The following is a 14422-nucleotide window of genomic DNA, read 5'->3' as shown; positions in this document are numbered from 1 at the left end:
GTTTTACTGTTAACCTATAAAGCGTTACATGGGCTTGCTCCTACCTATCTTTCCGAGTTGGTCCTGCCGTACATACCAATACGTACGCTACGGTCACAAGACGCAGGCCTCCTAATTGTCCCTAGAATTTCTAAGCAAACAGCGGGAGGCAGGGCTTTCTCCTATAGATCTCCATTTTTATGGAACAGTCTGCCTACCCATGTGAGAGACGCAGACTCGGTCTCAACCTTTAAGTCTTTACTGAAGACTTATCTCTTCAGTAGGTCATAATATTGAGTGTAGTCTGGCCCAGGAGTGTGAAGGTGAACGGAAAGGCTCTGGAGCAACGAACAGCCCTTGCTGTCTCTGCCGGGCCGGTTCCCCTCTCCACTGGGGTTCTCTGCCTCTAACCCTGTTGCAGGGGCTGAGTCACTGGCTTGCTGGTGCTCTTTCATGCCGTCCCTGGGAGGGGTGCGTCACTTGAGTGGGTTGAGTTACTGACGTGATCTTCCTGTCTGGGTTGGCGCCCCCCCTTGGTTTGTGCTGTGGTGGAGACCTCTGTGGGCTATACTCGGCCTTGTCTCAGGATTGTAAGTTGGTGGTTGAGGATATCCCTCTAGTGGTGCGGGGGCTGTGCTTTGGCAGAGTGGGTGGGGTTATATCCTTCCTGTTTGGCCCTGTCCGGGGGTTTCTTCGGATGGGGCCACAGTGTCTCCGGACCGCTCCTGTCTCAGCCTCCAGTATTTATGCTGCAGTAGTTTATGTGTCGGGGGGCTGGGGTTAGTTGGTTATACCTGGAGTACTTCTCCTGTCTTATCCAGTGTCCTGTGTGAATTTAAGTATGCTCTCTCTAATTCTCTCGTTCTCTCTTTCTCTCTGAGAACCTGAGCCCTAGGACCATACGTCAGGACTACCGGGCATGATGACACCTTGCTGTCCCCAGTCCGCCTGGCCTTGCTGCTATTCCAGTTTCAACTGTTCTGCCTGCGGTTACGAAACCCCTACCTGTCCCAGACCTGCTGTTTTCAACTCTTAATGATCGGCTATGAAAAGCCAACTGAGAGACCTGAGCCCTAGGACCATACGTCGGGACTACCGGCCGTGGTGACTCCTTGCTGTCCCCAGTCCGCCTGGCCTTGCTGCTATTCCAGTTTCAACTGTTCTGCCTGCGGTTATGGAACCCCTACCTGTCCCAGACCTGCTGTTTTCAACTCTTAATGATCGGCTATGAAAAGCCAACTGAGATTTATTCCTGATTATTATTGACCATGCTTGTCACTTATGAACATTTTTGAACATCTTGGCATGGTTCTGTTATAATCTTCACCCGGCACAGCCAGAAGAGGACTGGCCACCCCTCATAGCCTGGTTCCTCTCTAGGTTTCTTCCTAGGTTTTCGCCTTTCTAGGGAGTTTTTCCTAGCCACCGTGCTTCTACACCTGCATTACTAGCTGTTTGGGGTTTTAGGCTGGGTTTCTGTACAGCACTTCGAGATATTAGCTGATGTAAGAAGGGCTATATAAAATAAAATTGATTGATTGATTGATGGGGGAGATGAAGTGTAGTGGACTACATTCCAGTGTCTGCAATGAAATATAGACATATTTGCATGTGTAATACATAATGTGTGTCATATTCTTAGGCATTAATTTTTGTAGAATGATATTTGATGTTATTGGATACATGTGGGGATATTAGATGTTTTTGTTTATTTCGGGAATGCTTAGGGACATGGAGTCTAGGCAGGGATAGAGATCCACTGTAGGGTCCGATGGGTCGACCAGCCTGAGAGTGGACATTTTGGATAGTATTTTGTTTGCTGGGGCTTTCATGTGTATTTAATTGCATCATAGTTTCAAATGCATTGATAAGGATTTATGAGTTTATCTGGAGTACCTAGGTGGTTGCCTGGGGCAGAGGGACCGTGAGAGAATTTTACTGTCTTGATTGATGGATGGATATTTGGAACGAAGGCTGCCAGACAGTTTTTCGCTCTCACACTCCATAAAGATTTGTTCATATTTCATAGTAATGTATTCACACTTCATAAACATTTATTCATATTTCATAGAAAGGTATTTAAACTCTAGAGAAAAATGTTTTTGGTTTAATGTTAAAGATACTCAATAAGATAAATTGTTACTTGTCATAATCCTATTCTGTTTGTTTTCGAGACTTTTAGTTCGTCTCGAAGGGGGGAATGTAGTGTATTAAGATTATGTCTTTGTTAATGTTTTTTAATTGGAACTGAAGGGATGTTTATTTAGTGTCAGAGGGAATGTTTTAGTGTGACGCCACATACAACCGACAGGAAGTGTGTGTTGTAGACAGGGGATTGGACAGTAGAGGGAGCCACCCCTATCTTGGGAAGATTATATATACTGGGTAAAAGCGAAGAAGAGGTTTGAACAGACATTATCTTTGGACACTGTTCTCCAGCCCGGCAGGGTCTGTAAACTTATGCTGACATCTTGTGATATAAATAAAACTTATAATCAAAGTACAGCCTAAGCGGACTCTTTGTTTGACAGCAATAATTACCAGCATTGACGCGATACGACAGGACCATTTTCCTGTCCTGCTATGCATTCAAAATGTAACAAGTACTTTTGGGTGTCAGGGAAATGTATGGAGTAAAAAGTACATTATTTTCTTCAGGAATGTAGTGAAGTAAAAGTAAAAGTTGTCCAAAATATAAATAGTAAAGTACAGATACCAAAAAAAACTACTTAAGTAGTACTTGAAAGTATTTTTACTTTAGTACTTTACACCACTGCCTTGAACCGATTATTTTAAAATAACACACATTAGAAGTTATAAGGGTAATTTGCAGCCTGCAGTAACCCAGTCGCCCTTCACCTTGAGATATTCAATGAAAGGGAGCAGCACTGAGCTACCCTGCAATGTCACTTCCTGGAGTAGCTCAAACTGCATGTGATGTTTCCAAAAACTCCTCCATGTAGCAAAATGGCGACATGCTGAAACGACACTTCCTGATCTTCAAAATCGCCACTAAGGCTTCACATAGGAAACAATGGGGTGACGTCATCGATGGCTTCGTCGTTATTTTATACAGTCTATGGTTTGCAGGTCTACAAAAAAACTACTGGCTGGCAAAGTTCAGTCAAAAAACCCAGCATAATCTTCTTAATATCCTGTGAGTCCTCAGCTCAAGCAGGCACGCTCCAGAATGCTAACAAGGCTGCAGGAGTTGTAGTTCAAATGAGACTTTTCTAACTTTAGGACATGGGTCTTACTTTCTGAGCGTCAAATATTTTGATAAAAGTCAACGGTTATGAGCAAATTTGTATATTTTATATGAATCAAATCAAATTGTATTTGCCACATGCGCCGAATACAACAGGTGTAGACCTTACAGTGAAATGCTTACTTACAAGCCCTTAACCAACAATGCAGTTTGAAGAAAAAAAAAAAATCATGAATTTGATTAAATAATCTTGAAGCCTATTCAAGAGATTATGGGACACGACCCGGAAGTAACGTGGAAGTGGCCATCACCAGAGGAAAAGGAAGAAGAGAGCGGCCCAATCCGGCGGAAAATCTTTCTCCCTCCACCAGGTGCCGTTGTTTCGCCTACCAAGCAAGGAGTTTTTGTATGGAGGCCAATGAGAGTGTCGGATTTGTTCAACAAAAAAATGAATGGCTTATTTGCTACATGAGGTTTATTTGATCTAATAGATGTTTCGTAATGTTTAAGTTGTTACTAGTGTACTGATATAAGAAGGACACGTGACATCCCGGAAACTTTGAGAAAAAACACTTTAAATCGGCGTTGTTGTATCTTGTCAGTATTTCCATAATCTTTGCCGTCACTTTCACAGCGTGTTCAATTCAGGAAGTGAATTACAATTTCCACCCACCAAAACAGGCTTCAGAAAATGTGTTTCATGGTCCAGGAAGCGGAACCGAAAAATGTAGATCATTCATCATGAAAATGTCTGCACTCACTAACTGTAAATCGCTCTGGATAAGAGCGTCTACTAAATGACTAAAATGTAAAATGTATTAAGATTAAGAATTTGTGATCTACAACTTGTAAAAGTTTTGCTACTCATTGCTTTTCTCCACTAGCATTGCAGGAGAAGGGTTGGCTACCCCTCGTAGGAGTATATGACTGGGATTTACAATATGCTAATAATAATAATAATAATTTATTAAACTTCTATAGCGCTTTTCATAGAATCTCAAAACGCTTCAAACGCAAAAACAGAAAAGAAAAAGAACAAGCAACATATCATGAATGGTCGACCAAAAGTGGCCAAGTCTTTGAACGCTGCATCCTCCGAAGAGGAGATGGTCAGTTCATGGCTTGAACGGAGGGAGTGGTCAGAGGATGGTAGATGATGGTGATGGAGTCTGCTTATAATCTTGTAGAGGGCAAGTCAGGGAAGCAGCCTGAGTCATGTAGTCACTGGACTTATTACATTTTACATTTTAGTAATTTAGCAGATGCTCTTATCCAGAGCAACTTACATACATTTTTTTTTCTTCTCTTCCACTCTGTGTAGCACCCACTTAGGTGATGCCTCAGGAGCTCTGTATATGAAATATGAAATATCAGCATAACAATCAAATCAGTATTATTGTAATAACATTATTTGGATTAAGAAATGAAAATATACATTTAGTAAAACACCACTGCAATGTGCTCCTGAACTGGTGGTGGCGGTATAGCGGGGTCCACAGTAGAAGCTAATCCGGACTGGAAGTTAGGCCGGAAACACTGACGTTGCTAGACCGTTGTCTGGATTAGCTGGCCACGAAATGTTTGAGAAAAAATCGTCAAATATCACAATTATACGGTTGAAAAATATACCGTGATGTAAACAAACTCGAACTGTAAACACGGAGCGGGCAATATTTCCAACTACTATTTTTATAGTTTTGTAATCGGGTTTAGCAAAGCAGTTAGCTAGCTTCATGGCTGCCGTTAGCCTAGTTAGCTAACCTTTGTCAAATTGTAATGGCAAGTGCTACTAGTAGCGAGGCTACTAATTCGATAGCTAACTAGCTAACGTGACCTCGTGGTGAACATTTCATTTCAGGGGAAGAACGTGGACGATTTCAGAAATTCATTTTCCGCTACAGCATTTAGCTAACTGCTTCAACAATTCCTGAAGGATTCAAGATGGATGAGGTGAGAACCAAGACTTTGGTTGCTAGCAAACGCAACGTTCTCTAGCTAACTAGTTGGGTCCCGGTTATCCAGCCCTTTCCCGTAGTGTGCACTCCCAGATTTAAAACAAGCATCGGATTGGTGTTACCACAATAGTAGCGGCTGGATGGAGATAGCTAGCTAGCGTTAGCTATCAGTAGCGGTAATTAATCGTGTTTAAGGAAAGTACACGTCGGGAGAAGAGTGGCTAGTAGCTAGCTTTTAGCATTCTCCACCCTTCTCCGGACATGTACATGGCTTACACACAATAAGTCCCCGCTACTATTGAGCGATTAGTGCTTTTCGAGGTCGGTTCGATTATTTAAAAAATATTCACGGTTTCGATTATTTGGGTTGAATGTCCCATGATGGTAGTGACTTCCCATTACTGCTTATCACCTATTAACCATAATTTATTCACATTACTGTAATAAAATATTTCAGTTGTGTATATTACATTTGTTTTATTTTATGACTTTATTTCATTCCAAGTCATCTCATCTCTATAGAGCTGCTGCCTATGCTGTCTGACAAAATCACTATTTTGTAGTTCTTCAAAGTAAATAAGGCATACTTTTATGACTGCTGAATACATTTACATTTTAGTCATTTAGCAACTATCAATCACTCTATGTCCCCTCATGATCAACTGCAGCAGGCATAAAATAAACACAGACCAGACAAGTAGATGCGCAATAGATTATGGTCATTGTAGTTAATTACCACGTGGTCCTCTGTAGCTCAATTGGTAGAGCATGGCGCTTGTAACGCCAGGGTAGTGGGTTCGATCGCCGGGACCACCATATGTAAAAATGTATGCACACATGACTGTAAGTCGCTTTTGATAAAAACGTCTGCTAAATGGCATATTATTATTATATTATTTTATGCGCTAAACTATGTAGAATATTGGCCTGTTGGAAACTACAACTCCCTATTACATCTCATAGTTCAGGCTGGATTTATCTCTAGAGAAACTGCAATGTTTTTTTTATCTTTTTTATTTTTTTCTCACCTTTATTTAACCAGGTAAGCCAGTTGAGAACAAGTTCTCATTTACAACTGCGACCTGGCCAAGATAAAGCAAAGCAGTGCGATAAAAACAACAACACAGAGTTACATATGGGGTAAAACAAAACATAAAGTCAAAAATACAACAGAAAATATATATACAGTGTGTGCAAATGTAGCAAGTTACGGAGGTAAGGCAATAAATAGGCCATAGTGCAAAATAATTACAATTAGTATTAACACTGGAATGATATATGTGTAAGAGATGATGTGCAAATAGAGATACTGGGGTGCAAATGAGCAAAATAAATAACAATATGGGAATGAGGTAGTTGGGTGGGCTAATTTTAGATGGGCAGTGTACAGGTGCAGTGATCAGTAAGGTGCTCTGACAACTGATGCTTAAAGTTAGTGAGGGAGATAAGAGTCTCCAGCTTCAGAGATTTTTGCAGTTCCTTCCAGTCATTGGCAGCAGAGAACTGGAAGGAATGGCGGCAAAAGGAGGTGTTGGCTTTGGGGATGACCAGTGAGATATACCTGCTGGAGCGCATACTACGAGTAGGTGTTGCTATGGTGACCAATGAGCTAAGATAAGGCAGGGATTTGCCTAGCAGTGATTTATAGATGGCGAGGACCAGCCAACGAGCGTACAGGTCACAGTGGTGGGTAGTATAAACGGTGACAAAAGGGATGGCACTGTGATAGACTACATCCAATTTGCTGAGTAGAGTGTTGGAGGCTATTTTATAAATGACATCGCCGAAGTCAAGGATCGGTAGGATAGTCAGTTTTACGAGGGCATGTTTGGCAGCATGAGTGAAGGAGGCTTTGTTGCGAAATAGGAAGCCAATTCTAGATTTAACTTTGGATTGGAGATGCTTAATGTGAGTCTGGAAGGAGAGTTTACAGTCTAACCAGACACCTAGTGGGTGCCAGCAGTGTTCGATTGAAGAGCATGCATTTAGTTTTACTAGTGTTTAAGAGCAGTTGGAGGCTACTGAAGGAGTGTTGTATGGCATTGAAGCTTGTTTGGAGGTTTGTTAATACAGTGTCCAATGAAGGGCCAGATGTATACAAAATGGTGTCGTCTGCGTAGAGGTGGATCTGAGAGTCACCAGCAGCAAGAGCGACATCATTGATATACACAGAGAAAAGAGTCAGCCCAAGAATTGAACCCTGTGGCACCCCCATAGAGACTGCCATAGGTCCAGACAACAGGCCCTCCGATTTGACACATTGAACTCTATCTGAGAAGTAGTTGGTGAACCAGGCGAGGCAGTCATTTGAGAAACCAAGGCTATTTAGTCTGCCAATAAGAATGCTGTGGTTGACAGTCGAAAGCCTTGGCCAGGTTGATGAAGACGGCTGCACAGTACTGTCTATTATCGATCACGGTTATAATATCGTTTAGGACCTTGAGCGTGGCTGAGGTGCACCCATGACCAGCTCGGAAACCGGATTGCATAGCGGAGAAGGTACGGTGGGGTTCGAAATGGTCGGTGATCTGTTTGTTAACTTGGCTTTCAAAAACATTTGAAAGGCAGGGCAGGATGGATATAGGTCTGTAACAGTTTGGATCTAGAGTGTCACCCCCTTTGAAGAGGGGGATGACCGCGGCAGCTTTCCAATCTCTGGGGATCTCAGACGTTACGAAAGAGGTTGAACAGGCTAGTAATAGGGGTTGCGACAATTTAGGCGACTAGTTTTAGAAAGAAAGGGTCCAGATTGTTTAGCCCAGATGATTTGTAGGGGTCCAGATTTTGCAGCTCTTTCAGAACATCAGCTGTCTGAATTTGTGTGAAGGAGAAGCGGGGGGGGGCATGGGCAAGTTGCAGCGGAGGGTGCAGAGCTGGTGGCCGGGGTAGTGGTAGCCAGGTGGAAAGCATGGCCAGCTGTAGCAAAATGCTTGTTGAAATTCTCGATTATTGTAGATTTATCGGTGGTGATAGTGTTTCCTAGCCTCAGTGCAGTGGGCAGCTGGGAGGAGGTGCTCTTATTCTCCATGGACTTTAGTGTCCCAAAACTTTTTGGAGTTAGTGCTAGAGGATGCAAATTTCTGTTTGAAAAAGCTAGCCTTTGCTTTCCTAACTGCTTGTGTATATTGGTTCCTAACTTCCCTGAAAAGTTGCATATCGCGGGGGCTATTCGATGCTAATGCAGTACGCCACAGGATGTTTTTGTGCTGGTCAAGGGCAGTCAAGTCTGAGGAGAACCAGGGGCTATATCTGTTCTTAGTTCTGTATTTTTTTAATGGGGCATGTTTATTTAAGATTGAGAGGAAATTACTTTTAAAGAACAACCAGGCATCCTCTACTGACGGAATGTGTGCATTGTGCTCACAGAAAAAATATGAAACTAAATGTTGGTCAATTAGTTGTTTAAAAAATGAAAAATAACAGACATTACGGTGAATTGCTCAGCGCTAGTGGAATGCCTTGTTATTGCTGTTGGCTGGTCTACAGATCTCTCCCTGACCTAGCTAGGTTACTAAACTCAACTCCATGGTGAAGGAAGTTTCTGATGAACTCCACCAACGGAGTTGAGCAGAGACCAGGCTTTGTGGAATTCAGCTCTGATGCCCTGAACCAGATCTAACCAGTCTCTGATTGTGTTGGTGGGAGTATAGAGATGTCTACAGATCGCAAAGTTGTATCTGTCTCATTAAAGCATCTGTGAGCGCACAGGCAACACCATTGAGGCCATCTCCATTTTGAATTTGTCTGTTTATTTCTACTACTTCTATGAGTTGGTAAACAAACTGAAAGGGGGCTTACTGCCACCTGGAGTGTGTTGTTTGAACAGGAATAAAGCCAAGGTTAGCCTGCAGTTATGGAACGTTTGCTCATGAGTATAATTAATTGGCTGATTCTTCCTGATGACCTGGGCGGAATTATAGGAAGTATTTGATACACTGCCGATTTTGCAGGTTTTCCTACTTACAAAGCGTGTAGAGGTCTGCCATTTTTATCATAGGTACACTTCAACTGTGAGAGACGGAATCTAAAACAAAAATCCAGAAAATCACATTGTATGATTTTTAAGTAATTAATTTGCATTTTATTGCATGACATAAGTATTTGATACATCAGAAAAGCAGAACTTAATATTTGGTACAGAAACCTTTGTTTGCAATTACAGAGATCATACGTTTCCTGTAGGTCTTGACCAGGTTTGCACACACTGCAGCAGGGATTTTGGCCCACTCCTCCATACAGACCTTCTCCAGATCCTTCAGGTTTCGGGGCTGTCTCTGGGCAATACGGACTTTCAGCTCCCTCCAAATATGTTCTATTGGGTTCAGGTCTGGAGACTTGCTAGGCCACTCCAGGACCTTGAGATGCTTCTTACGGAGCCACTCCTTAGTTGCCCTGGCTGTGTGTTTCGTGTCGTTGTCATGCTGGAAGACCCAGCCACGACCCATCTTCAATGCTCTTACTGAGGGAAGGAGGTTGTTGGCCAAGATCTCGCGATACATGGCCACATCCATCCTCCCCTCAATACGGTGCAGTCGTCCTGTCCCCTTTGCAGAAAAGCATCCCCAAAGAATGATGTTTCCACCTCCATGCTTCACGGTTAGGATGGTATTCTTGGGGTTGTACTCATCCTTCTTCTTCCTCCAAACACGGCGAGTGGAGTTTAGACCAAAAAGCTCTATTTTTGTCTCATCAGACCACATTACCTTCTTCCATTCCTCCTCTGGATCATCCAGATGGTCATTGGCAAACTTCAGACGGGCCTGGACATGCGCTGGCTTGAGCAGGGGGACCTTGCGTGCGCTGCAGGATTTTAATCCATGACGGCGTAGTGTGTTACTAATGGTTTTCTTTGAGACTGTGGTCCCAGCTCTCTTTAGCTCATTGACCAGGTCCTGCCGTGTAGTTCTGGGCTGATCCCTCACCTTCCTCATGATCATTGATGCCCCACGAGGTGAGATCTTGCATGGAGCCCCAGACCGAGGGTGATTGACCTTCATCTTGAACTTCTTCCATTTTCTAATAATTGCGCCAACAGTTGTTGCCTTCTCACCAAGCTGCTTGCCTATTGTCCTGTAGCCCATCCCAGCCTTGTGCAGGTCTACACTTTTATCCCTGATGTCCTTACACAGCTCTCTGGTCTTGGCCATTGTGGAGAGGTTGGAGTCTGTTTGATTGAGTGTGTGGACAGGTGTCTTTTATACAGGTAACGAGTTCAAACAGGTGCAGTTAATACAGGTAATGAGTGGAGAACAGGAGGGCTTCTTAAAGAAAAACTAACAGGTCTGTGAGAGACGGAATTCTTACTGGTTGGTAGGTGATCAAATACTTATGTCATGCAATAAAATGCAAATTAATTACTTAAAAATCATACAATGTGATTTTCTGGATTTTTGTTTTAGATTCCGTCTCTCACAGTTGAAGTGTACCTATGATAAACATTACAGACCTCTACATGCTTTGTAAGTAGGAAAACCTGCAAAGTCGGCAGTGTATCAAATACTTGTTCTCCCCACTGTAGTTGACTACTTTCAAATTGTAAAAGTCTCAATGGTGATGCCCATGCTAAAACAGGCTTTTGGGCACTAGAGACCTCTACATGGTAGGTAGCTAATCTTGATGAAGGTCATGTAGGGAATGACTGCAGATTGGAATATAACAAAATTATCCCATTCTGGAGCGCTTCATTCAACCCTTCATTCACTTCTAATGTGTTGTATTTATTTAACATGATATTGTAACGGCAAATTAATTCAGTTTTTTTTAATTACATCTGTTAAGAAACTGTAATAATGCTGAAATATCAAGAAACTAAACCAGTGGTTCTTAATCCTGGTGCGGGGTGCACATCTTTTGTTTTTGCCTTAGCACTCAGAGGTTGCGTTAACGCATAATTCTGTGTTTTTCACGCTGAAAAGAGAACAGATACCTTATAGAAAATATTTTGCTGCGTTTTTGTAAATGCAGATCTAAAAAGCGTATATTTGTATTTTCTGATCGGCTTCATACTAATTATTTGCTTCAGTTGCACTTCTCCAATATGAGGAGAAATCTTTGCTCTCATCTTTAGACCAATCAAATTCCCGCATTCACAAATGGGGCATTGTGCATTCGATCAGCAGACTTAACTCTGACCGTGTACTTCTCGCCTGTGACGTTTCTCTCCGGTAGGAAGTTACAATGCAAGATTAACTTCAAGCAAAACATTAGGAAAAGTAGCTGACTACATTCTTTCTATGGCCATGCATCGTCTTTGCAGAAAATAACTTGCTCTGTCATTGTAAGTGAATTTACTAAATGTGGCTGATAGCCAAATAGCGTTGCACTTCTGTTGTCGTCTGATTTAAATGAAGCTGCTTTCTGCCGGTTGTTTTGCATTCATTTATTTTGTGTGATGAAAAACTGTAGTTGAACGTCCCCTGATCACTCTATTGAAGCAAAACCCACTGCTGCCTTTCAATAGAAAACGCAGGTGAAATGGTTTAAAAACGCACATTTTTGGTCTGTGTTTTTAAAATGCAGAGTGGTCTCTTCCAGGATGACAATGCCCCCCATCCACAGTGCGCGAGTGGTCACTGAATTAAAAAGTGAGATGAGGAGGCTGCAGATTGCACCAAACAAAGCAGCAAGGATTATTTTAAGGTGGAGATGTTGTTATTCACAATGCTCTCAGGTGGTCATCAATCAACAAGATAATTGAAGAAAAAAACAACATGTTTATTTCCTTTCACAATGTACACCATTTAAAACGGCCAAACTCCATTCACAACAGTATTCAGTTGGTAAGAGACAGACATTCAATCAATACTAGGAATAGATTGTCCAGCATCTATCTTATCCCGGCAGGAAAGAGAAATGGGCAAAATAACATTTAGATTCAGAAATTGAATAATTTATCTGAGCAAACCAGAAACCTTTTAAATATATACATTCATACAATACTTTAGAACCACTTAAATATAATAAATGTGAAGGTTGTGCAGGACTATGGTAGATGAAGGAACCAGCCTAATAGTTCAGATAGTATTTATCTGGTCAATATGGCAGTGTATTATGTCTGTTTGTAACAGTGTGTTAAATGTTAAGATTAGTCCAAATGAGGACTAAAGGAGATCCTAATAAAATGGTTTGATGAGCATGAAAACGATGTAAACCATATGCCATGGCCGTCTCAGTCACCAGATCTCAACTCAATTGAATACTTATGGGAGATTCTCTTCCCGAGTCAGCGTTTTTAGACATCTTGTAATGTTTTTTTGTTTAAAAAAAAAAAATTATGGCTCAGTTTGAACAAATTCATAATTTGCAATTAATCACAGCAAATCCTGCGAGTTAACTTTATTCATTTTTTTAATTACTTGACAGCTGTTTTCCACCACCGTCTACAAAACAACAAATGATGAAATTTCTCGTGGAAGAATGGTGTCACATCCCTGTAATAGTTTCAGACACTTATAGAATCTATGCCAAGGCGCATTGAAGCTGTTCTGAAGGCTTGTGGTGGCCCAGCACCCTATTAAGACACCTTATGGTGGTGTTTCCTTTATTCTGGCAGTTACCTGTAGCATTACATTTGCCTGTAGTAGCTTTATCTCTATTGAAACACTTTGTGTTGGTGTTTCCATTATTCTGGCAGTTACCTGTAGTAGCTTTATCTCTATTAAGACACTTCATGTAGGTGTTTCCTTTATTCTGGCAGTTACATGTAGCATTACATTTGCCTGTAGTAGCTTTATCTCTTAAGACACTTCATGTTGGTGTTTCCTTTATTCTGGCAGTTACATGTAGCATTACATTTGCCTGTAGTAGCTTTATCTCTATTGAAACACTTCGTGTTGGTGTTTCCTTTATTCTGGCAGTTACCTGTAGTAGCTTTATCTCTATTAAAACACTTCATGTTGGTGTTTCCTTTATTCTGGCAGTTACATGTAGCATTACATTTGCCTGTAGTAGCTTTATCTCTATTAAGACACCTTATGGTGGTGTTTCCTTTATTCTGGCAGTTACATGTAGCATTACATTTGCCTGTAGTAGCTTTATCTCTATTGAAACACTTCATGTTGGTGTTTCCTTTATTCTGGCAGTTACCTGTAGTAGCTTTATCTCTATTGAAACACTTCATGTTGGTGTTTCCTTTATTCTGGCAGTTACCTGTAGCATTACATTTGCCTGTAGTAGCTTTATCTCAATTAAAACACTTCATGTTGGTGTTGCCTTTATTCTGGCCGTTACATGTAGCATTACATTTGCCTGTAGTAGCTTTATCTCTATTGAAACACTTCATGTTGGTGTTTCCTTTATTCTGGCAGTTACATGTAGCATTACATTTGCCTGTAGTAGCTTTATCTCTATTAAGACACTTCATGTTGGTGTTTCCTTTATTCTGGCAGTTACCTGTAGCAATACATTTGCCTGTAGTAGCTTTATCTCTATTAAGACACTTCATGTTGGTGTTTCCTTTATTCTGGCAGTTACCTGTAGTAGCTTTATCTCTATTAAAACACTTCATGTTGGTGTTTCCTTTATTCTGGCAGTTACCTGTAGCAATACATTTGCCTGTAGTAGCTTTATCTCTATTAAGACACTTCATGTTGGTGTTTCCTTTATTCTGGCAGTTACCTGTAGTAGCTTTATCTCTATTAAAACACTTCATGTTGGTGTTTCCTTTATTCTGGCAGTTACATGTAGCATTACATTTGCCTGTAGTAGCTTTATCTCTATTAAGACACTTCATGTTGGTGTTTCCTTTATTCTGGCATTTGCCTGTAGTAGCTTTATCTCTATTAAAACACTTCATGTTGGTGTTTCCTTTATTCTGGCAGTTACCTGTAGCAATACATTTGCCTGTAGTAGCTTTATCTCTAAGACACTTCATGTTGGTGTTTCCTTTATTCTGGCAGTTACCTGTAGTAGCTTTATCTCTATTGAAACACTTTGTGTTGGTGTTTCCTTTATTCTGGCAGTTACCTGTAGTAGCTTTATCTCTATTAAGACACTTCATGTTGGTGTTTCCTTTATTCTGGCAGTTACATGTAGCATTACATTTGCCTGTAGTAGCTTTATCTCTATTAAGACACTTCATGTTGGTGTTTCCTTTATTCTGGCAGTTACATGTAGCATTACATTTGTCTGTAGTAGCTTTATCTCTATTGAAACACTTCGTGTTGGTGTTTCCTTTATTCTGGCAGTTACCTGTAGTAGCTTTATCTCTATTAAAACACTTCATGTTGGTGTTTCCTTTATTCTGGCAGTTACATGTAGCATTACATTTGCCTGTAGTAGC

General features: G+C 41.2%; 1 protein-coding gene across 2 annotated transcripts in view; it reads left to right on the top strand.

The window, feature by feature from the left end:
* The first annotated feature begins 4725 nt into the window (after positions 1-4725).
* Positions 4726-14422, top strand: part of LOC311115145 (uncharacterized protein) — a 33443-nt gene continuing 23746 nt past the window's right edge. The window contains exon 1 of one of the 2 annotated variants that reach the window (XM_084190351.1): positions 4726-5137. In XM_084190351.1, the coding sequence (XP_084046477.1) occupies positions 5129-5137 (9 nt within the window). In that variant the 5' untranslated portion in view covers positions 4726-5128. The remainder of the gene's footprint in view (positions 5138-14422) is intronic. The other variant, XM_084190352.1, reaches the window with a different exon arrangement.

Source organism: Coregonus lavaretus (genome assembly GCF_964263955.1).
Source record: "Coregonus lavaretus genome assembly, contig: HAP1_SCAFFOLD_200, whole genome shotgun sequence".
Taxonomy (NCBI): Eukaryota; Metazoa; Chordata; class Actinopteri; order Salmoniformes; family Salmonidae; genus Coregonus; species Coregonus lavaretus.
The sequence above is the reverse complement of the archived record's forward strand: the minus strand, read 5'-3'. Positions and strand labels throughout refer to the sequence as shown.